Genomic DNA, 25,287 nt, shown 5'->3' on the forward strand with positions numbered 1-25,287 from the left:
CCTATTTCTACTTAGTTCTGTCGAAGGGTCATGAGAACTCGAAACGTCAACTCTTTTCTTCTCCGCCAATGCTGCCAGACCTGCTGAGTTTTTCCAGGTAATTCTGTTTTTGTTTTGGATTTCCAGCATCCGCAGTTTTCTGTTTTTATCTAGTTCAGTACAAGCTGAACTCACCAGAATTACACACTAACCATCATAAAGAGAAAATCAAAGTACATGCCCCGAGGCACAATCTATTTTTTACTATGACATATATTAGGGGATAATTTTATCAATTCTGGTAGGTTCAAAACCGCAACAATATCACAAGGGCTGTGTCTCTTCATATTAACAAGACGTTTTGCTGGAAAGAGAATTATTCCGTACAAGCAGTCCTTCCAGTTTAATCTTCTCTAACCCAAAGGCCTATTGAAGTTGCTGCAAACCTACAGAGGTGGGCATTCTCCTTACCCCCTTCCCAGCTCTACTTCAGCACCACCTCTCACGACCCTTCACCATATCTCTAAGTTGTCACAATGTTCATCTGATATCCAATACTGGATGAGCAGAAATTTCCTCCAAGTAAATATCGGGAAGACCATAGCCATTCTCTTTGGCCCCTAGAACATGCTCCGTTCCCTAGCCAGTGACTCCATCTCTCTCCCTGGCCACTGTCTGAAACTGAACTAGACTGTTCGGAGTTGATTTGACCTAAAATGAGTTTCTGAACAGACACGCATGTCATCACCAAATCACACTGTCTGACTCTTGTCGCACATCAGCCCATCTGCTGTTGAAAACCTTCTTTTATGTCTACACTTGACTATTTCAACATAGTCCTGATTGGACTCCCATCTTCTACCCTGCTCCCCTCCCATCCAACAATAAACTAAGCCCATCCAAATCTTTGCTGCCTGTATCCTAACTCACACTATGTCATTTACCCATCATCCCTCTGCTTGCCCAATTACAATGGCTTTCAATCCAGCTTCATCTCAAGTTTAAAATTCTCATCCGTGTCTTCAAATCCCTCCATGGTCTCACTCCTCCCTATCTCTGTAACCTCCATCAGCCCCACAACCCTTTGAGGTATCTACACTTCTCCAACCCTGGCCTCCTGCACATCTTGATCTGAATTGCTGCAGCTATGGTGGCCATGTTTTCAAGTGCCAATGACCAGTCTCTGGAATTCACTCCCGAGATCTCTGCCTCTCTTTCCTCCTTCGGGGTTCTCCTTAAAACCTATTTCTTTGACCATGTTTTTTCTCATCTGCCCTAATATCTCCGTGTGGTTCAGTGTCAGATTTTGTTTGATAATACTCCTGCTTGCCTTGGGACAATTCCCCATATTAAAGGCAGTTGCTGTTGCTAATTTAGGGCTATACCTCCATAGTATTACAGGTTGAGAATTCTGTGATTCCAGCTATCTGGATCCCACCCTTGGAGTCTTCTCGCAAATCTAGAAACCCTGAGGAAGGGTTCAAGAGATCACGGATCATCTCATTGTAAATCTGAAACAAAAAAAAATTAGGAAAACGTATTATTTATTACCAATGTTCTTCACTTTTACTAACTACACATTCTTAACATTATATCATTCTTCTCCATTGACATCATCACCGTATTTTGAGATAAGAGAATGGATTAAACTTTAAATTTAATTCTCAAGCTCCACAGATCCCCCAGGACTGAGCCATAAAAAGCCAGATCTTTTCAGGCTTGATCCCCAGTATGTGCTCAGTCAGGTGACAACAGAAGACCTGCAGTTGGCCTCTGTATCACTGGTCTGGGGAATACAAAATCAGCCTGGGTTCCCTTGCTGGTTGTTATCCAGCAATCGTTTAACATTGTATGTATGCAGACATCAGATAGGGACCAGAACTATTTCCTCCTCCCCCACACTCTATTTAATTAACTTTCCAACACTCACTGTCTAATTAAAATGCAAAAACAAAAATAAACTATTTAAAATACACTCACAAGTTTTGAAATTAAACATATGTTTGCAAGAATACTGTAATCAGCTAGGCAGTAAAAATACACTGAACTGAAAACATTGAACCAAAACGCCCCACTCACATAATCCAAACATGCTAAAAAACAGAATGTTTTTTAGCTTTCATGTCCTGATCATATCTGATTTCTGCTTGCAATATTATTAACATTCTTGATGAGCTAAACATTTGGACCTCGAGGTTTTGCTTGGGCCAGTCCATGATTGGCGCAAATTGTGCTCAAAATTACAATTGCTTTAGAAGTATTGCTTTTTGCTTATGTTTTCATTCACATTCATTCACATTCAGTGCCATAAATAAAATCTTCCCTGAACCGGTGACATCAGGCAGCACTTTTTGAACCTCATGAATACTTAATCTGCTTTCAGCACTAAATGAGCAGTGCAGTATTAAGAGAGTGCTGAATTGTTGGAAGTGCTGTTCTTCAGATAAGATTTTAACTCAAGCCTGTTCAAGTGAATACAAAATACCCCAATCATCAAAGAAAAGCAGGGAGTACCTCCATTCACTCATCAACCAACAACATCAAAACAATATCTGTTCATTTATATATTGAATGTTTATGGGATCTTGTTGTGTGCAATGGACCCACTGCAATAACCTAAACAATGGTGTCTGCCTTCCAGACCATTTCATTAATGAAGTGCTTGAAGCCTGTGGGGGTGATAATGGTGCTATGTAAACACCAGTTCTTTTTTTCTGGTCTCTGATTAGGGTGTTGAAGTTAGGAGGACTAAAGCTATCGGGTACCAGACATTTGCTGATATTATTCCAAAGGACATTTAATGACAGCAGCACTCCAAAAGATAACTTTCCTGTCGTTTCCAATATACTTTCTAACTTTCTCTCCTTTGCTGAAAGCACTGACTGATGCTGGAATACAGGTCAATGGTGCCACTGCCCCCAACCACCTTGCTAGTATTCTTCATGTGTGATCCCAAACAGCACTTTATGCCTGGGGGCATTTTTCCACAAAAATATACTTGATTTGTAAACTAGATGTATATATATATATATAAAACATTTCAACTTGAAAATTACAGAAATTGCAATAGAATTCAACATGTCTCCATTACAGCATGTTCCACTCTGAGGTGCCTCAATACAATTGTAATACTTTTGATATTTACAATATACATTCCATGTCTGGTATGTAGCCTGAGGGCAAAATATTTCAAATTGCAGATTACAGAAAGTGCAATAGAATTCAACTTGTCTCCTAACAGCTTGTTCACTCTGAGCTGCTTCAATACAAATTTAATATATACTCCTTATTAGGCATAGAGCCTAATTGATAGCAGAGGCGTTCTACACAGTTTCTAGCCCCTCTGTGTATTATGGCTGAAAGGCCTTAGACAGTGTCCTTTCAACCACCTAGCCAACTCTGGCAACTGCCCCAAGCTTTAGTGCATCCCTCAGCATGTTGTCCTGGACCTTGAATTGTGCCAGTCTGCATAATACCTGGGGACAATAGAGTCAATTCTGATCTTGTAAAGGACAGACATCTACAGATTCCAGCAGGAACACAACACCCATGGTCTCAGAGATGTTCAGTACAAATGCAGGTACAGTTCAACACTGCCCTATGGGACCTATGTGCTTTGCCTGGCTCAGTCCCACACATGGTAGTATAGGTTGATAATTAGCCTTTGTCCACAAGGGGCTGTAGGCATCTTTCTCTATTAGTTATATAGCCTGAGGGGCACCGCTTCACATCAAGCATCATGCAGGTGAGGAGATAGGTCCCAAGTCTACCTCAGCTGGAGCAGGAATTGAACCAGCAGCATGGGCATTATTCTGAACCACATGCCAGCCACCTAAGCTAACTGGTTCCTTATTTGGTAACATATAGACATTTAATAACAGCATCACTAGAGTCCCCCAGGTTTCTGGTTAAGTAAGTTTGGGTTTACCTCCAAGTAAGACATAGAGACGTTATAATCCATGTTTTCGCTTGTAGCTTCAATTGCCTTGAAGAGATCATTCAGAGTTTGGACATAGATTCCAGGCTTACAGTCCATCCCCAGCATTGTGTAAGTCTTACCAGCTCCTGCATGAAATAAAATGCTTGAGGTAAATCTCCATATTTCAATGGTAATGCACTTGCCTGTGGACCAGATGGTAAGTTGCTATTGCCTCAATTACATTACTATTTGTATCAATTATGGTTTTGAAGGGAATGATTACAGCAAGTGGAAAAATATTCACACTGAATGGAGAAACTGCTATGAGATAGATTTTCATATGTATTGCAAAACAGGGCTGAACATTTTTTTTCTGTATGTGGTCTTTGCTTTATATATCATTTGAAAATGTCACACAGCTAAAGGTGGCAAAAGTCTAAAAATGTATTAGTTCCCAATGATATTTATCACATTAATCAGTGCATGTGTATAAAAGCAACAAGTTATTTAGGGGGATTGGGGAAGGGGATTCACCTCCATGTTTTTGTTACCAAATGCCAACCAAACAATTTGGCTCATGGGTTCGAATGGTAAAGAGGATGAGGCACGCTCAAAGTGTGCAAGTTAAATGTCTTCAAAAGAAAATAAAGAACAAACAAAGAACAAAGAAAAGTACAGCACAGGAACAGGCCCTTCAGCCCTCCAAGCCTGCGCCGATCATATTGCCCGTCAACTAAAACATTTTGCACTTCCGGGGTCCGTATCCATCTATTGCATCCTATTCATGTATTTGTCAAGCTGCCTCTTAAACACCACTATCGTCCCTGCTTCCACCACCTCCTCTGGCAGTGAATTCCAGACACTCACTACCTTCTGTGTAAAAAACTTGCCCCGCACATCTCCTTTATAGTTTTCTCCTTTTCTCCTTAAATCTATGTCCCCTAGTAATTGACTCTTCCACCCTGGGAAAAAGCTTTTGACTATCTATTCTGTCCATGCCACTCATAATTTTGTAAAATTCTATCAAGTCGCCCCTCAATCTCCATCGCTCTAGTAAGAACAATCCAAGTTTCTCCAACCTCTCCTCATAGCTAATAACCTCTAGACCAGGCAGCATCCTGGTTAACCTCCTCTGCACCCTCTCCAACGCCTCCATATCCTGCTGGTAATGTGGCGACCAGAATTGCACACAATATTCCAAGTGTGGTCTAACCAAGGTTCTATGCAGCTGCAGCATGACTTCCCAGCTTTTATACTCAATACCCCTGCCGATGAAGGCAAGCATGCCATATGCCTTCCTGACTGCCTTATCCACCTGCATTGCCACTTTCAGTGACCTGTGGACCTGTACATCCAGATCCCTCTGCCTGTCGATGCACTTAAGGGTTCTGCCATTTACTGTATAATTCCTGCCTGTATTAGACCTTCCAAAATGCATTACCTCACATTTGTCCAGATTAAACTCCATCTGCCATTTCTCCGCCCAAGTCTCCAACCGATCTATATCCCGTTGTATCCTTTGACAATCCTCTTCACTGTCTGCAACTCCTCCAACCTTAGTGTCTTCTGCAAACTTACTAATTAGCCCAGTTACATTTTCCTCCAAATCATTTATGTATACTACAAACAGCAAAGGTCCCAGCACTGATCCCTGCAGAACTCCACTGGTCCCAGCTCTCCATTCAGAAAAGCACCCTTCCACTGCTACCCTCTGTCTTCAATGACCAAGCCAATTCCGTATCCATCTTACCCGTGTGACTTTACCTTTTGTACCAGTCTGCCATGAGGGATCTTGTCAAAGGCCTTACTGAAATCCATGTATGTAACATCCACTGCCCTTCCATCGTCGATCATCTTTGGCACTTCCTTGAAAAACTCGTTGAAGTTAGTGAGACACGACCTCCCCTTCACATAACCATCATAAAGAAGCACACCAGCCAGCTGATTGGCTGATGCAACTGGGATTATCCAAGGCTGACAAGAAGGACTCAGTGGCATAAGAATTCAGTATTTGGTTACTTTACCAGCTAGTAACAAGGTCAAATTCCTGGTTAAGCTGGCTATAAATCTGCAGTCAACAGTTGGCATGAACTTATTGAGGAGAACTGCCTTCTGATTGATATCTCTCTGAGAAGTCATGACCTCCAAGGTCAGTAAACCCTGTGGAGTGGTTATCTGTGAGTCATTGCAGATGCCTTTTGTGATGCCCCTAGTCTCCTAGCTTCCATCCTAATTTTTTTAATTCGTTCATGGGATGTGGGCATCGCTGGCTACGTCAGCATTTATTGCCGACCCCTATATCCCTTGAGAAGATGGTGGTGAGCTGCCTTTCCTCCATATCCTCCTCTTTATAACGTAGGAATAAAGAACTCCATTCTTTACCCCTCCAAAAATAGCAGTTGTACTCACATTAAATTCTGGAAGCATTGGGAAATTAAACGCTTAATATGCAAAAGTTTCCAAAAATCACCGTCCCATGCATGTGTGTTTTGGCTATGTCTTAAAATAAATTATCCACACTACCTGTAGGTCCATATGCAAACACTGTAGCATTATATCCAGAAATGACACCGTTAATCAGGTCCTTAGTGGTGGCCAGGTAAACATCCTCCTAAAACAACAATAAATACAATCAAGAAAAGAGTTTTAATTAAATCTGGAGTAATACAGAGATCAGTCTTTATGCTCATGCAGTATTAATGGCTCGGGAATTTCTAGAATGTATTATTATTCTTATCCTCATTAAGGTTACAGTTATAGTATGCCAGTAAGAAAGGGGTCGCCCTTTGAAGTATATGGTTTCTAAATGCAGGTTTGAATACAAACAGTTATTTTAGATGTCTTCCTGTAAGGGTGAACAATTTAATTGTGGCCATCAAAATGAGGAATGGTAGTTATTATAACCAGGATGCCACAGATAATACAAGACTTGTCATCATGTCTCCTCTCTGGCTACCTAGTGACATCCTTCCATTCAGGTCTTTCAATACACTATTCAGTACACAGTTCCACCATCTCAGCCTCAACCTTATTGTGATCTTTTCATACACTCCATCTTCCTTGTTCCAAAATTATCCTGTGTATTCTTCTATCAAAATGTAACTGTGCAGAGTGTTGATTGGATCTCAGTCTTATGCATTCTCTTTTTTATATCCATTGAGACTTCACTCTCTCTTTCCCAGAGGGGCTTCCTAGTATACCCAGGAACACAATAAGCTGAATATCAACTTTCCATGGGCAAAGGTTATATCCAGAGTATAAGGAAAAGGTTAGAAACATGAAGGAGGGATGAAGAAAGCAAGCATTAATAGAGAAAGGGTGTAAGTGATAGACACCTTTAAATCTACTGAGGGATGGCAGTGCTGAAGAGTGGAAAATGATTCACCTGGGCACTCAGTATCAGCACCAAGCCTCCCAGGGACCAATATTAGCAGTTGTTACTTCAGCTGCTTAGGCACCAAGCTTTAGAATTCCCTCTTGAAATCTCTGCTCCTCACCGCCTCTCTCTCTCTCTTTCTCTCCCTCCCCTTTAAGACTCTCCTATGATCATACTTTTGTTTACTTATCCTAAGTAGTGTCAAATTTTCTTTGAAAACGCTCCTGTGGAAGCGACTTGAAACACTTTGCTGCATTAAATAAATGTAAGATGTTGTTGATACACAACAGACAGATAAGTATAAAGTTAAACTCAAGATCTACGTGAATATCAATTTTACAGAATCACTTTAAAATGCACCAATCTGATTTTTTGAACTATGAAAAGCCTTAAACTATCACTTCAGCTAGGAATTAGGCTCAGACTAGGATAGGTTTCAAAACTAAAATCATTTGTCTCGCACTTGTTGAGGTCTGATGTAGATTCCTAAGGAGGCCCCAGGAATAAATGGACGAACGCAGTTAACTGCCCTATCATCAATGTTAAGGATAGTAAAATAGCTTCCAGCAGCACCAACTAGACAATCCAGTTTTCAATTGACACTCAAATCTGGGTTACTTAATGGAGAACTGAACAGTCCTGAAGCAATTCATCCCAGGGAGCAAGAAGAATTATGAGGGTCAAGCTCCAATAGCAAAAACAAATGTCCTTTTAGACTCCTGAAGGAGCAAGATTGATAAAAGTTAATGGAGGAGGCTGTAGCTTCGATTGTTCTACTTTCTTACCTTCAGGAAAAAACACATTAAGCCTATATAGCAAAGCACGTTAAGAAGGTAATAGGCTGGCAATAAATATAAACATAAACTTTATTGGGGTTAGTTGAAGCAGTGAATTCAAGTGTTGTCCTGTGGTTAGATTCCAGTATAGATTAATTAAAGTCTTCTGTCTCTGATAGACGTCTGGGTCTATAGGGAAAGAAGTTTGGGCATCAGTCCAAGCTGCAGCATCAGACTAGCAGTGCTAGCTGGCTTTGAGAGGCCAGAAAGATGCCTGGTGTGAACATTCAGAATATTGCACTGGCACAGCAGGAGGTTGGAATAAAGATGTATTGCTGCAATGTGAAAGAACATATACAATGTATTGAAATTATGCTATATCTGACAAAAGGTGGAAACTGTAAAACATATCAAAATATTGTGGCACTGATATCCCTTAGTGTGAACACAAATTGCTTTCAGCACCAAATTGTAATCACCTTTAATATTCTCACAAATATTATAGGAACAATAAATGTATAAAAAGTCGATGCAACAAAGGGTCATCTTTTGCAAAAGGATTCTAATGTAACAGACCAAGCTGTATTGCATCAAGCCCTTGCCTTAAGAACCATAACACTTTGGTGACACATGCACAGAATTATTTTCTACTAAGTTGAGTCTCTACCTGGGTGGAAGTGTGATCAAACACCACATCAAACATAAATGTTCGCTCACGGGACCTATTAGCTCGCAAGATGTCATCTGGATCTTCCGTTGGATCCATCAAAACGACCATCTGCATAAAAAAAAATCCAGAAAAGAATAGTAAATAGGTAGTCGGGAAAGTCATCAGATGAATGCAGCTTCAGAAATACTGTAAAACAGCAGGGATGAAGAAGAGTTAGTATAAACAGAAATGTCTAAAGCAGGCATTAGAAAGGACAGCTTTGAGAGGGTTGCTTTTTTCCGACTGTGTGGAGCCTTGCCCAATACCCACGGGGAGGTAGAATCATAAGCAGCCTGCACACAATTGTCCAACATGCATGCATACCTACGAAGCAAGGTTGCTCCCAGCAAGATTGGTTGCTAGGCATCAACCATTGGACTAGTGTAATACCAACAAGGCACAAAAAGCAAGGAATGAGAAGATTACTAAAGACTTATTAAAAATACTATTAAATTCACTGGATTCAAAATGCATTCCTTTAGCAATCTTCCAACTTGTGAGATGATGGCTGGCATCTTGGTGGTCAACTCTCAGTTAAACATTGCCTGGTGTAGCACAGGAGTCCCACTCTGGCATGGCAGTCTCTGCCACATTTGTTGCAGGTGAAGATGGTGGGCTGAGTTTTCCATGCCAGCTAGCATTGGGCGTGTTTGGCGGTGTGAGTGGACAATATGGCAAGAAGGCCAGAAATCGATTTTGCAAGGTTGTGAAACCAGTTTGCGATTGTCCACTCAACCCGTCGATGGTGGGCTGCGTTTCCCGCTATCGGATGTCAGGAACCTCATTGTAATACATCTGCATGTCATTATAAGACCAGGCCGCCGGAATCATCCCCCCACGCTGGATCGTCCACCCACGTCATCAGGAAAACACGCTGGTGCGGAACATGTCTTGACAAGTGTGACTTGCACAAGTCGGGACTTACCACCAGGGCCTTGGTCACATCGTGGACATCCGAGCAGTGGAAGATGCTGGAGCCCAACAGCAATGGAACACTAGAGGAACGTCCATGGCATGCTGGCCAGAGTCTCATGGACGTGGCTCTGCCACAAAGCAGTTCATGGAAGGTGGAAAGTCACCGCTAAGGGTCTGCTCACAACGGATGATGGTCGAAGAGGTGGAAAGGAAGGTCCAGCTGTGTTTGGGGGTGGGAGATGTACTGGGGTGCAGGAGAGGAAAGTCTAAGATTGACTGGAAGAGAAAGAGGTGTTGGGGAAGGGTGTGAGGTTGGGAGGGGGAGAATAAAACTGTCAAGTGGATTGAGGTTTGGGGAGCTAATGAAGGTGTTGGGAGGTCAGATTGGGAGAGGAGGAACAAAGATGTCGGAGATATGAGGTTGGAAGGGGGGAATGAAGGCGTTGGGTGGGGTGAGGTTGGAAGGAGGTAATGCCGATGTTGCGGGGGAGTTGGGGAGGGAGTATGGGGGAGGAGGGGTTAACAGGGCAGAAGATAGCAACTGGGGGGTAGGTGTAAGGGGGTTGTAAGGTGTAAGGGAAGGTGCTCAGATGGGGGAGGAATTATGGCGAGGGGAGGGAGTCCAGAGGCAGGAAGGAGTGTGGAGAGGGGAGGCAGTAAGGGTGGAGGAAGGAGTGCGGAGAGGGGTGGGAGTAAGGATGGAGGAAGAAGTAAGGCTGGAAGAAGTAAGGATGTCTGAAGGAATCAGGAAGGGGGAAGAACTAAGCGGAGGGGTGGTGAGGTCCAGGGGTGAGGTAAGGACCAAGGGAGGATGGGGGGGACTCATGTGGTGGGGGAGAGTTCCAGGGAGGGAAGGGATTCTGGGAGGGAAGGAGTTCTGGAATGGGGGGGTGGTTCCAAGGGGGGAAGGGGTCTAGAGGGGGGGAATATTCAGGTGAACGTGCAAGGGAGGGCTGTGATGAGTCCATGACTGCCTCCTGGGGAGTGGATTGAGGGTGGGCGTGATACGAGGGTATGGTGAGAATGACTGAGGGTAGAGTGAGGCAGTAGGGTGGGAGGGTGAAGGTTCAAGGGGAGCGGTGGAAGGGATGGCGAGGGTGGCATTGGGTACTTGGAGGCAGTACTGGATCCTGGAAGTGAGAAGGATGAGGTCAGAGAGGTTAATTTGGATGGGGGTGGGATTTTCGGGAAAGGAGGGAATGTGCATGTTCACCTGGACATCCCCGAAAGAAAAGGATTATGGCTGATAGATCACGGAAGGGAAGTGATGCCTGGGGTCTCAACAGTGATGGGGGAAAGGAAAAGGGTGACTGGGGAAGGTAAAGGATGGAGGAACAAATGAAATACTGTATCACCACCATGCTGTCTAAATTGAATGTGAGACAAGAGTCATAGTGGGCAAGATCAGGTGCTGCATGGGAGTGAGATCAGTGGGTGGAGGTGCAGGTCAGCTCAGACAGACAACTGAAAGCAAACCCCAGCAGGCAGCACTCAAAATATTCAGGATATTGAGGTGAGTGTGATAGGATCCGTGTGTATAGGAGAGTGCTTGCACTAGGCTCTGAAAGGCCCTGCCACACACACACACTTCTCCCTCCAGAATCAGTCGTTGGCCAGCTGCTCCCTCTGCAGTGACAGAGGAGGAGGCTGAGGGGCTCAAAGGGAAAGAGGACTCGGAGGGAGTGGACAGCCTCTGAGATTCCTGAGTGAATGGCCCAGGGGTGTCCAGCTGCTGCTCCTCTTCCCTTTGGGTGCCCAAGGGCCCCAGCCTGACTCCTTGAGGGGAAGGAGCACCTGAATGTACATCTAGATGCCCCGTTTCCCTCTCGTGTTGCCACTGCAGGAACTCACCCATAGCTCCCGCGATGGAGTGTAGGTCTGGGCACATCTCCGCATTCTGCTGGATCAGGGTCTCTATGGCGTTTGCCAAACTCCCCATGGAATCTCCATGTGCTCACATGTGGGCACCATTTCAACAGAGAACAGACAGAGGCACTCCTCTGACTCGCGAGTCATTCTGCTGAGGGCTTCCAACGGCTCTGCGTGATGTTCTCATGCCTTCTGCTGACTCTCCACAATGAGTTGGGAGGCCGAATCCAGAGACTCGTCATCTGACTCAGACCTCACAGATGCCTCTTCTCCAGCAGTTCTCTGAGTGCCGGGGAGCTCAGCCGCACTCTGCTGATGTGAGCAGGTTTCTCCTACAGGAAAACAGATGGAGGGAGTGTGAGCAAGACACATGGCACTGCGTTGAACGTTTGTGAGGTGAGCAGGATGAGGATGTGAGCTCCAGAGGATATGAGCCTGATGGAGATGTGAGGGTGTGTGTGAGAGTTAGTGGTGTTGTCCCTTGAGGTGTGAGATCCCTGTGGATGTGTGATGGGTTTCTGAGTGTGTGAGTTGAGAATTATGAGAAGAGTGACTTACCCTGGCAGAACGGATGAGACCATTCAACCTGTAGCGGCACTGGGGGCTGTCCTCTTTTGCAGGGCATTGGCGCTGAGCACCATTGCCACCGCCCCCCCATGCTGGGCTGGTGATGCTGCTGCCCTGTCCTGTGGCCAGGGCGGGGGTGGTGGTGTAGATGACATCACGGCAGGTCTCCATGGTGTCCAAAAGGCACTTGAGTGGCATGTCACTAAACGGGTGGGCTGCAGTCATTTTGCCTTTTGGGTCATCCTGTCTTCTGTGCAGCAGTCCTGGGCTGGAAGCACTGAGAGGTGTGCACGCGGTTACACTTTAAATGTGGTGCCTGACGTGATGAAGAAGCAAGGTGACTGTGTGGCGGGCGAATGAGAATGCTCCTGCCATGGAAACGGCACGTTTCCCGGGATGCATAATTAATGGGGCGGGTTTGGGATGATACTGCGTGAGGAGCCACCCTTACGGCCAACAGTTAAAACGCTGGCCGGGATTTTCCATGCCTGCCGGTGTCGGGCGTATTCGGTGATGTGAGCAGACAAAATGGCAAGAAGGTCAAAAATTGGTTTTGTGACGTCATGAAAGCAGTTTGTAATTGTCCACTCCACCCGCTGTTGGCAGGCCGTGTTCCCCGCCATCAGACATCGGACATCGGGAACGTCATTGCATATCATCATAAGGACAGCCGGCCGGACTCATCCCGCCCCTCCTCCCCCGGATTATCCATCCATGTCGGCGGGAAAACACACCAATATGTTTCACAACAGCATATATAAGCATGCACTTGGCGGGGGCTGCACTTCATTCGGGGCTTCAAGGTTTGTTTGCCTATCTTGCTCTGGTCAGCACTCGCCGTCATCAGCACCAGGCTTCACAGACAGCACCACATCACTTTTAGGAGGGTTCAATGCAGGTCTCTGTCTACCAGGTCAGCCATATGTGGGTGGCTTTTCAATGGCTGGTGGGCAATGTCTTGCTTGGGGAAGGGGGATAAGTGGCCTCAGGCAAGGGAAGAGGCTGCAGGGCGAGGGCTGTACTGGAAATGGTGGGTAACCCAGGGTATGTGTGGGGGACACATCGTGATTTGTGCAAGTGGCCTCAAGAGGATGCGGGCTGAGGAGGCAGTTTCCATAGGAGTTGAGGCCAGATTGACATGTGAGGGTATATGTGTGAGAATGGATGGTGATGTCCCTTGAGCTGGCAGTGAGTGAAGTGCCAGCGAATGTGTGATGGGCTTGAGTGTATGAGTTTAGAGTGATGAGATGGTTGCCATTCCCTGGCTCCATAGATGAGAGCATTCATTCCTTATCTGCATTGGATGGCCAACTTCTTCTGTGCAGCGTTGGCACTGATCACCACTGCCAACGCCTACCAAGCTGGAGTGGTAACATCATTGCCCCTCCTGCTGCCACAGCAGAGGTAGAGGACATCACAGCAGCCTCCACAGGGTCCAAAAGGGACTCGAGAGCTGCAGTCTTCTTGCCTTTCGGGGCCATGTCATTTTTGCTGCAATCCTGGGCTGGAAGCACCGAGAACGGCTGTATTTTAAATGTGGTGCCTGGTGTGGTGAAGCGACACTCAGACAAATCGGAGCCCACCCACCATCGAAACAGCGGGTATCCCGGGAATGCACAATTAATGCGGCGGACTTAGGGTGATACGGCATGAAAAGCTGTCATTGCGGCCGGTGGGTAAAACTAAGTGCCAATCCGGGATGATTCTGCCCATTGTTTTTCCCATCCGTAACAGTACTTAGTGAAAATCTGGGACGATTCTGCCCAGTGGGTTAAGAAGGTGCAGGATTCACGAGCCTCTGTTTTCTCAAATGAATTTTTAAATTAATGAACATACTTTTATTTTGAAGATACAGGCATTGATTCGGAGGTAGTTCAATTACATTCATTTGTTTGGAGCAATGACTCATGCCCATTTTACTTGAATCTTAAAAAGGCTAGTTTACATATATGAACACCGATTTTAACTCAGGACAGGAGTCCAGGCTGGGATGGATGACAATCTGCCTAGTCCCCCAAAAGTGAAGTCAGGAGTTTTATTCCCGGGCCTGACTAAAATTTCCCAACACTGACTCCTGCCTGAAGCCAGCAGGAATGGCATCAACACCAGTGACCAAAATTCATGGAGTCAGGCTGCCAGTGAAGACACACAGAAATGTCCCCGATGAGATAAGCAAGGGTTATTGAAGGAACTTTGGAAAGGGAGATTGTAGGATGGGGAGACATTCAGAGTTGGGAAGGCCCAAGGTATCCTCATGGATCCAGAAGGAGCATTCTTGCTCCTTCTAACACACAATAAGCCTTTAAAGAAGAAAAGAGTTAGACTTGCCCGGGCCTTCTGGTTGCCAAGACCCTGCCTGCACCCAGCTTTTGATGTGGGTTTGAAACCGTGTAGTCTGTAGTCACATCCTGCACTAAAACATCTTCTCTGATATTGTGATTTTTTTTTAAGAATATAAACATATTGATCTTCCAAGATGACCTAGCATAATCACGACTTAATTGAAATATTCTTGTAGCCAACACTTACAGTTGACCCGTCAATAAAACACAATCATACATTAAAAGCTTGAGGGCATATTTTAATTTAGTTGTTCAGATTTGTGTTCTGAGAGATGTTAAATACAATTTGATATGCAATGCTTCTTTTATGATGCATTACCTTTGGAATCTGAAAGGGTGAAATTAACATTAACATTTAAATTTTAAACATTCACTCCCTCCGCCACCAATGCACAGTAGCAGCAGTGTGTACCATCTACAAGATGCACTGCAGCAGTTCAACATGGCTCCTTCGACCGCACCTTCCAACCAGTGACCTCTACCACCTAGAAGGACAAAGGCAGCAGATGCATGGGAACACCACCACCTGCAACCTCCCCTCAAAGCTATACACCATCCTGACTTGGAAATATATCACCGTTCCTTCACTGTTGCCAGGTCAAAATCCCTCCCTAACAGCACTGTGGGTGTACCTACACCACATGCACTGCAGCAGTTCAAGAAGGTGGCTCAAGGGCAATTAGGAATGGGGAACGAATGCTGGACTAACCAGCGACGCCCACATCCTGCAAAATAATAAATTGGACATGGAATGGAAGGCAAAATGCATTAGCTGACCATTATATGACTTGATTTGATTGATGTGTGAAACATTCAAGATTTACCCTCCTGGCTTGAAAGTGATTCAATTTGGGTCTTAGAACTGTATAAAAGCCAGGATATGTCATCACTTTGCCTGAAAAGGTTTGGATTATGCTGCCTTAAGGCTGTAGTTAATGGGTTAATCGAATAGTTATGCTCAATATTTAATTATGTTGGAGTCAAAAGGACTGAACATGGGACAGAACGCATTACAGGTGACTGATATGTGTCTTCACTCTTAGCCAATTTCACCACCCAAATCTCAGCAGTCAAGATTACAACAAACCTGTTTGATCAGACTTTAAGTCATCCCTTCTATAATATCTCCTTTTTGGCTTGGTGTTGCCTTCACTCCAATCATTTTGAACCCCGTGGGGACAAAGAAACCAAAAGAATCAAATTCACCAAATGACCATGAGAAAATCAATGAACAAGATTTCACTTTTAGGCTTTTACTTTAACAATCAAGCCAAAATCAACATAAATCAAGTGCGAGTTAATGGGCAAAGGGGAGTCGATATTACACAGAAAACAGCAGATACAATCAAGCATTTACTCAGCAGTGCATTCTGCATACGTGGTGCAAATTTCGACCAGAAAGTCCTTCAAAGTTCTAAATATTCCCTGGTAGAATTCTAACTCATTTTCTTTGAGGATTTAGTCTAATCCCTAGCTGACAGCAGCACTCATCCAACCTGAATTCCACAGATGTGGTCTTCAACAAAATGGTGCACATCTGCAGAACTTCCTCAACTCTGCTTATGATGGCCTAGATGGCATGGATCCACCAATGTTCTCTTCAAGTAACAAAAACAGCTGCAGCAAATGTATATTGTTCTAGTTCCTGCTCCTGGATCCAGCCTCCATCTTCTTCAGCCTGCCTGGCCTGTACTGCACCACTGGGCTCTGAGCTCGAAAGGCGTTGTGTCTTTTATCTGGTTTCAACTAGTATCAATTTCCCCAGAAACCTGAAGTTTTTGTTTCAGTCTCAGTTTTAGTTTTCCTTGACACCTAAAGGTTCAGTTTTCCTTTCAGTTAGCTGAAGTTTCTGTTTCAGTTGTAGTTAGAGTCTGTCTCTAAAAATACAAGCTTTGAAACCATGGATGCTATGGCAGAGTGAAGCGTCTTGGTGTGTTTTCCTATGTTAAAGTCGCTATACAAATGGGCACTTTGTTGTTGTGGAATCTTGGTCCCAGTAAATGCTAATCACTCTCATCAATAATAAATCCTTATTCACAGGGAAATGACACGTTTTAAAACACATGTTGTTGGCTAACCTGCGATTCTTGGTAGTTACATCGAGGTTTGAGTGGCATACAAATACCGAATAAAAACAAACATAAACACTGCAATGGGATAAACTTGATGCAATCTTTGGCACATGCATCATTTATAAACATGATGATTTTAGACATCATTATTTTGAATGAAATGTGTTGGTTTCCTTTGAAGCAACATTTAGATGAGGGAATTACTAAATTATTTGATTTGATTGATATGTGAAATATTCAAGATTTACCCCGGCTTGAAAATGATTCAATTTGGGTCGTAGAACTGTGTAAAAGCCAGGATATGTCATCATTTTGCCTGAAAAGGTTTGGATTATTCTGCCTTAAAGCTGTAGTTAATGGGTTAATAGAATAGTTATGCTAATGAGCTTGTATGATGTATAACTTGTTATAACAGTGACATCAGCAGTCACGTGCTAGAGACTCTGTGGAGCAGATGGAACAGTCTACTCATGAGAGGCATACCTACTCTGTAACCTATCTTGTATATAATGTAATAAAGCAGCTTGAAGTAACCCCCCTGAGTCAGACCAGAACGACTCGAGATAAGATAGGCCACACAACCAACATATGAAGCCAAAGCTGCTACTGTAATATTGACAGGATCACAGTTAACAATGAATGTAAACAAAAACAACAATGTTTTGTAAAGTAATGAATTCCCATTCTCAGCAGATAGTCACTCCTTCTTAAGCTATTGTGTCAGATCCTCATTGCCCTATCTCCCTCAGTTACTTCATCTGACTAACCTCAAAACCAAGCGGGCTAGGGAGGGTGAGTGACATGCCTGAGGAAAAATCCCATTAGGAAAAATTATTTCAACAATTGTGTTCCCTCAACATTTGACTAATCTCAGGGTTGCCTTTATTATGAAATGCAATCTCTTTCTCTGTCCCTCTTTTTTCTGGCTTCTGCCTCATAGTCGTGCCTTTGATCAGACGTTACAGATATAGATGCAATAACTTAGGTATCTTAATAGTATTCAACATTTTTATCGTATATTTTGCATTCACTTTATTACAGTTTTTATATTACTCTCTATACTGTAATGTATAGCATTCATTTGAACTTGTTCCCTCTGTTTATATTTTTCATTGCAAAGTCTGGCTGCCTTCCTCTCTAAGGGTTGGACCTTACGGGGACCAACTGTGATTAAATGTATTCCTAGAGTTTCATCACATGCCCCCATACTCCAGCCATTAGTCAGCCAACACATCCATCCTTGTCAAAAACAGAATTACCTGGAAAAACTCAGCAGGTCTGGCAGCATCGGCGGAGAAGAAAAGAGTTGACGTTTCGAGTCCTCATGACCCTTCGACAGAACTACTGTGTTCTGTCGAAGGGTCATGAGGACTCGAAACGTCAACTCTTTTCTTCTCCGCCGATGCTACCAGACCTGCTGAGTTTTTCCAGGTAATTCTGTTTTTGTTTTGGATTTCCAGCATCCGCAGTTTTTTTGTTTTTTACATCCATCCTTGTGATGCACTCCCTTCCTACACCAATCGGAAAGTATAAAGACTCATTACCCAGTTGGATGATGCTTGAGTGTCAGTTAAACAGCCGTTTTTCTCCCCCATTTTCAATATATTTAGATCTGGTAAAGAGAAATGTTCAAAGGAAATGACAAAAAAAAAATCTTTTTAAATGTCCCGAAGATTTTTCACCAGCAGGGTCCTGAAGGTTCCAGGCCAATCCTGGAGGGTTGGCAACCCTAGAAGCTGCAGTGGCTTGGCAGCTTTTGAAACAGTTCCCGAGCCATTCTACAGATTCATGACAGCAAGACAATATGTTGCCTGTCTGCCCTCTAGCCGAGGAATGATGCATGGAACAGGAGCATCTTACAAGGGAAGACAATATCTTGTATTGAGAAGCCTAAGCCCATAACTTAGCTCCAGTCGTTCCTTTAAACCTTATTATGCATGGAGAATCAAACAACCACCTAGAGCACTACACAATAAAAAATTAAACAAGATGTTGTTCAGTCACTGAGGACAAGCTGAACAAAACAATAAAAGTAGATGATTTTATATTTGGACAAATGTAATACTGCTTCATAAATTACCTTTAGGAAACCTCTCATTTATAATTCATTGCCTTACTACTTCCGTGTATGATTACTTTCAGCAGCAAATAGTAAAAGGAGGGCAAGTTTAAACATGTTAGAAACAGTGTAATTGAACACCCATTATCCAATGAACACAATCAGTGACATTCAGTAAAATACTTTTAGTTAGAAGCCAAAGAGACCATTGGTTGCATTAAAAGCTAAGAGGAACAATGGTGAATGGAACCGTAATGCAGTGAAATCTAGCAAAAAACATAAGGCGTTCATTAACTTTAACCAAATGCTTTCTGTTTTTGGCTGTAATCACCAACCCCATTAAAGTTTAGATGGATTTCAAATCATAAAATATTCAAATACTTTTTGAATTACCTAATGGAATCCATTATTCCGAATCTAGTTTGTCAGCAACATGCTTACAAAGTCTAAAGCATGACTTAAACAAATAGTCAAGAACAACATTTTGGTTTTCAAGGAGATTAGATAAGAGGTTAAAAGCAGAAACACAAATTTGTGTGCAGGTCATCGTGACTCAAACTGAATGAAGCCTCATGAAAAAAGAATTTGAGATGCACTTTGAGCTGTCGTATTCATTTAATAGTGAGATGCTTTCATAGAATTTTAGAGCACAGAGAGGTAGTTTCATCAGTTCCATTTCTCTTGAACAGTGATCTCACTTAGTCTCACTTAGTTCTTTCTTCTTTCCCCATAATCTTTCAAATTATATTTTTTCCAAACATTTCTTCTCTTGCCTTTTACCAGCTAGGATAGAGTCCATTACCACCATTGCTTTTAATAGGGCAGTGCCAGTCCGAACAACCCTCATCCAAAACTCTGCTGCCCATGGCCTAACTCAGAACAAAGCCATCACCCCTGTGCTCACTGACATATATTGGTTTCCAGTCCAGCCACACCTCAATTTTAAAATTCTCATTCTCATTTTTAAATCACTCCACGGTCTTGCCATCCCCTCACCACACCCCCACCCCACTTCCTCCTGTCCTACAACCCTGTGGGTTGTCTGCATTTCTCGATTTTCGTCTCCAACGCATCACCAGTTTTAATTGTGCCTCCATTGTCATGCCTTCAGCTCTCAAAGCTCTGGAATTCCCTTCCTAAACTTCCTCACTCGTCCAGCTGTCTTCCCTCCTTTAAAACACTCCTCAAAACCTTCCTCTATACCTCCTTATGCAATTTGGTGTTAAGTTTTGCTTGATACCACTCCTGTGAAGTGCGTGGGACATTCTGCCAGATTCAAATTGCTATGGGAGGTCTTGTGGTGCAGTGGGTAGTATCCCTACTTCTGAGCCAGAAACTCTGGGTTCAAGTCCCACTCCAGGGCTTGATGGTCCAAGGAAGGTGAGTTCATAATGCAGCCAAACAGGTTGAGTATCAACTTCTAAATCTTTCCAACACATGCCAGTGGCAGGTGGTAGGAGTGGGAGAGATTCCTGGTCAGCCAAGTGATGGAAAGAAAATTGGAGCCTCTACCATCACTATTCATAGTTCTAGACTATAACATACATATAAAAGTCCCTGAGTGAACTGCGACACATCACAAAAGTGCTACATAAAAAAAAAATTGTTGTTATATTTCTAAATAGCTCCAAATCACACAAACATTCCCAATTCATACTCAATCAACTGGCACAGGCTATTTTACTCCAATTTTTTTTGTGAAAATGAGTTACAACACAAATTGTATATATGCTTTGCCTTTTTTAACGGTATCTATATTGTACAATACTGTGGCTGTCAAACTATCCAAATAACCCAAAGGTGACCTCTAGACTAAGCGTGCTGAGAAATGTTGTGCAGCAGATAAATACTTGCAATTATATTGTTGCCTTATCACATCCCCCCAGAAATGCCCTAAAGCATTTCACACACAATGAATGGCTTTGCATTGTCACGTTAATGTGCTCTGGACAAGATAACCCTATCAAGCCCATATGCACTCAGCCTATCCTTCAGCTGATTCCAATCCATAAAGCAGCCCTGCCTTTCCCTACCTCCCGGGAATGGCAAAATAAGAACAGATGCCGACAGACATTTATGAGTTCTCTGTGAAAAATAGTGTTAGTTTGGTTCAAAGAAAGCACTCTCTCACTGAGAATGTTGTAGGTTTGGGTCCTTCTAAGACAGGGGTCTACAACTTACAGCTCCGTGTGTCTCTTTAACATCTCATTTCTGGCTCCCAATCTTTCCCAGTTGGATCACACTAACATGAAAAATTGCTAAAAAAAAAACAAGTTAAGTCAAGTAAAGAGCAATATTTTTTATTGTCGGGGTAAAAATCTAATCATTATGCTGCTTTTTACAGTTTTAAATGATTATTTTAACGTGCTCTGCTCTAAATAAAACTGTTCAAGTGATTTAGCTACCGTGGTTACCAATAATACCTTTGGTTTACAGGTTTTATGGTTGTCACTGTTATTGTTTCTAATACGGTTGAAATGATAAATTATTCTGAACAGGCTATTAGAAGTTTTCATTTATTAGGAGAATCCACAGCAAAAAAAATTCATGCATTTATTATTATATATGCAAATTATGCAAACTTTACAAGGCAGTCAAGGGTTATGGGGGACAGGCAAAGAAGTGGGGTTAAGGTGATGGTCAGATTAGCCATGATCTCATTGAATGGAGGAGCAGGCTCGATGGGCTGAATGGCCTACTCTTGCTTCTATTTCTTATGATGTTACGCATTCTACCAGTGACACTTAGCAGTTTACCAAGTATTCAATTTAGAAATGCCAAATTTTCACCTTCTGTTCACAATAATTTTTATTTTATGCATTTTTTTTTATAAGAGGTCTTCAGGTAAAAGATTTACCGGCCTGGGTCCAATTAGCATTAGGATAACATTTCAGTGCTGTACTGAGGCACTGCTTCATTGTGAGATGTGCCATTTTTTGAATACGTCACTTATCCCAGCAACACTTCACATGGGATTTGAGATGCTTTTGAATGTCCTGAGGTCATAAAAAGTCTGATAGAAATACTAGCTGTTTCTTTCTCCAACCTCTTATGAGTGATCAGGAAAAATAAGGAGGTCCTTCTTTTTCTCCAAGTACATTCAAGCTCTTTTTTAAAATTCTTTTTATTGGGATTTGGATGTTGCTGGCAAGGCCAGCATTTGTTGCCCATCCCTAGAGATTATCGCATGATCCCAAACTAATGAACAAGCGCAGGACTAAATGAATGTGCAGGCCAGTGACTCCACAACCCAGAGAGAAAAGCTAATGCTGCATGGTCTGATGTATGTATGATGGCTGTATTTGTTGCCAACGACGTGCATGAGCAATTCTAGTATTTTACTCCATTACATTCTTGCGAGCGATAGTGTAGGTAGCGGCCGGGAACAAAGTTGGTGCTGCTCGTATCATCAGGGCTGTGATTTAGGTAATGTCCTTTAATTTCTAATTGAAGCTGATTAGCTGGAGTGCCTGTCACTCACGGAGAGGGAGTTAATTTTCTAGGTCGGGGCCCCAGTCGGACACGGGCCTTGGGCAATTAGTTTGGTCCAAGTGGGAGTCAGATGGAGGAATTACAGAGGATGGGGGATTGATGGGGTGAGGGAAAGGAGGGAGAGAAGGGTGAGGAGGAGGAGGATGGTGTATATGCATGGTTACATCATTGACACATGCGCAGTGGGTACTGGCAGGCTGGGCGCAGCGGAGTGACATCATTGGATTTCCGCACATGTGCAGGTTGGTGCATATGTCCAGATGGGTATCGACAGCCATCTTGCACAGCCATCTTGTATTGGTAAGAGACAGAGTAATGTTACACTGTCACTTGCAATGGGAAAATAAGGTGCCTTCAAATGGATATTTCTTTTGTGGAAGGACGACTAGGCTAAAGAACTCTTCCAGCTTCTTCACTGAGTGCTATGGAATTCTTGACATCCACTCAATGCAATGGAACAGGCAGACAGAAGCTCCATTTAACATCTTACCTGAAGAACAGCATTTCTGACAATAGAACTAGCATCGTCTCAGCACAGCACTGAATTTTTTCTTCTCCGCCAATGCTGCCAGACCTGCTGAGTTTTTCCAGGTAATTCTGTTTTTGTACTGAATTAGAGGGCTGCTTCACAGCAGGGTGCACAAGTTAGCCAATCTTGGGCCTGCAACTTGTGATTTTTCATATTCATTTTAATAGACAGGAAATTACAGGCTTTCCTGACTTGTTCTGTGGGAACAGTGATTTGTACCAAGGACAGCCAATTGCTAATGTATCCCTTATCTGCTTCAGTGGGGCTAACCTCTGACTTTCATTCTCAGACACAGGAGTGCTATCAAATGAGCCACACTGACACTGTAAGGCCCTTTAATATTGTCAGGCATTAAGAGTTCTTACACTTCAGTTGCTGCCAAAATATTTTATCATTTAGGCACTTACGTTTTTAATTTTAAAATGATTAAATTTATAAAGCAACATTTTGCAAAAGCATCACAAGATGTTTGGAGAACCTGTGAATAATACATGGCATGGCTGTGAATCCCAACCAGTTATTTACATATATTGCTGAAAAAAGAGACTTTTTTTGACAAAGCTTTTTGCCTTGCACTCATCAGGACAATTCACAAGAATACCAAATGTAAAGGGAACAACAATTTATACTATATAAGAAGAGAGTGCTGATTAGTTGGTAATCTCTTTCCATATTGTATAAATTGTTGCTCCCTTTACATGTGGTGTTCTTATGAATTGTCCTGATGAGTGCACGGCAAAAAGCTTTGACAAAACAAGTCTCTTTTTCAGCAACACTCAAGTTATGTACTATCAAACAACTATTTACATTTACTGAGTCATTTCTTACTTTTTTGGACAGGAGAGATGAGGAAGAGAAACAGGAGTTTAAAAAAAAAGTTCATGGCTGCAATATCAGATTCAATAGCCACTTTGTCTGAGTATAAACTCTCAACTCTCTAATCAGATGAAAGTTCACAATCCATCCCAAATATCCACAATTCTGGCCATGTTTCAGGACTTAATAAAAAAATAATCAACTGTAATTTGGAACGACAGCAAATTGTTTTAACCCCAGTAGAGTATTTCTCAAATTACCGAGTGATTTACAATGACCTACAAATTCACTAATGATGCAGATCATTCAGAGACCCCTTTTGTTTCTTAGCTCATCTCACTGGCAATAAACAATAGATATGCTGTGTCAGGACTGCCATAACATTGCAGTTCAGTTTGTGGATGCAATGCCCTTATCCTAGTAGACAGTCCAAATTAGAATTACCTGATGTGGAGTGACATCAAGACTTAGTTAACCCAGGTTCCGTTCTTTTGTGCTATGCCTAATTAGATGATTTCAGCCAGGGTAGGAGATGATGCACAACAGTTAACCTCAACATCTCCAATTTAGGGAGGGGGAATCTTTTGTTTAGTTCACGCACCTGTTAGACATGTATATATAAATATATATACGACTTCAGGTCTAATGTGATAGTGCTGATGGACTAAGAATCTGCCAATAAGAATTAGCTGGGCTCATACATGAAGGATCTCCACTTAGATGTGGTTCCATCCACAACCATTCCCCAGCTTGAAGAGAAGAGAACAGGCGTGTGGAGAAATTGGAGAGCAAATGAGGGAGGGGGAAATGGTTTGACCTAAATTTGTGTTGTTTAAGTTGGTGATACTTATCACCTCCAATCATCCTGAGTTTATGGTAAAAATAAATACAGGTTGAATAGTCTTGTGTAGCTGTAGGGATAAAATTTACTGGGGCTGTGGGGGTAGGCGGGGGGGTGGAGGTGGAGCTGTGGCTAGGTAAAGGATTGTTGGTGCTGCACTAACTGATGCTCAACAAGACTGCCCCACAGCAATAACACACTGCAGCTGGCCTTAAGCAGGTCAGTGGAAGTCTCACACTCCAGTTATGCCAATCTGATTGCCTGGCAGCTCCAGCAATCCAGCAGTGTCAGGGCTCAGTAGCGGGTGCTGCTGGGACTGCAAGGAGGTCCACAGAGAAGGTCGATGGATTCCAAACTAAAGGAAGACTCAGGTTCTTAGGGGGGAAGGGATCAAGGAGCCTAGGGAGGGAGGTGAGGAGGGTGGGGGAATGGATTTTCAAGGTCAGGAACAAAGTTTTGGGGTGGGGTGCCCGATGCCCACAGGGCATCCCTCAAAAGATGCAGCCCCTTTCTCCCTGCCTTTTCTACAAAGTTATTTCAAAAATGGCCTTCTGAATCTCACCCGCATGCTCACGCCAATCATTTTATGGTGTGGGCAGCGTGTTACTCGGATCAATTGGCTTGTAAACAAGCTCAATTGGCCAGTAGTTATTCACTTAAAAAAGGCAAGGGAGCTGCCGATTTTGACACCCACCTGCCTACCATATAATGTGGGCTGAGTTGTGGGTTGGCAGGGAGGCGGTGGGCTAGCCATCTGTCATAGTTTCCATGTCTCCCCCACCCCACCAGCTCACTGAAAATATGCCTGGTGGTGGTGGAGTGGGGGGAGGGCCAGGACCCCCAGCCCATAGTGTTTTCTTACTTCAGAACCAGCCAGTCGGTCCACTAACATTTTTTAAGTTCTGTTTTGGGATGTAGCATCGTTGGCAGGGCTACTTCAGCCCTTGTAGTATAGGTACATGTACTTTCATTTTTTATGCCTTTATACATGTATAAGTGGACACATTGAAATTAATGAATTGTTGC

General features: G+C 43.2%; 1 protein-coding gene across 6 annotated transcripts in view; it reads right to left on the minus strand.

The window, feature by feature from the left end:
- The window catches only part of si:dkey-26i13.8 (kinesin-like protein KIF19), a 183,537-nt gene that overhangs the window by 107,639 nt on the left and 50,611 nt on the right, over window positions 1-25,287 (minus strand). For all 6 annotated transcript variants that reach the window (XM_041205921.1, XM_041205923.1, XM_041205919.1 and 3 more), the window contains 4 exons: window positions 8,718-8,828; window positions 6,422-6,509; window positions 3,908-4,044; window positions 1,365-1,490 (listed from right to left, as the gene is read on the minus strand). In XM_041205921.1, the coding sequence (XP_041061855.1) occupies window positions 1,365-1,490; window positions 3,908-4,044; window positions 6,422-6,509; window positions 8,718-8,828 (462 nt within the window). The remainder of the gene's footprint in view (window positions 1-1,364; window positions 1,491-3,907; window positions 4,045-6,421; window positions 6,510-8,717; window positions 8,829-25,287) is intronic.

This window comes from Carcharodon carcharias, chromosome 15 (assembly GCF_017639515.1).
Source record: "Carcharodon carcharias isolate sCarCar2 chromosome 15, sCarCar2.pri, whole genome shotgun sequence".
In the NCBI taxonomy this organism is placed as follows: domain Eukaryota; kingdom Metazoa; phylum Chordata; class Chondrichthyes; order Lamniformes; family Lamnidae; genus Carcharodon; species Carcharodon carcharias.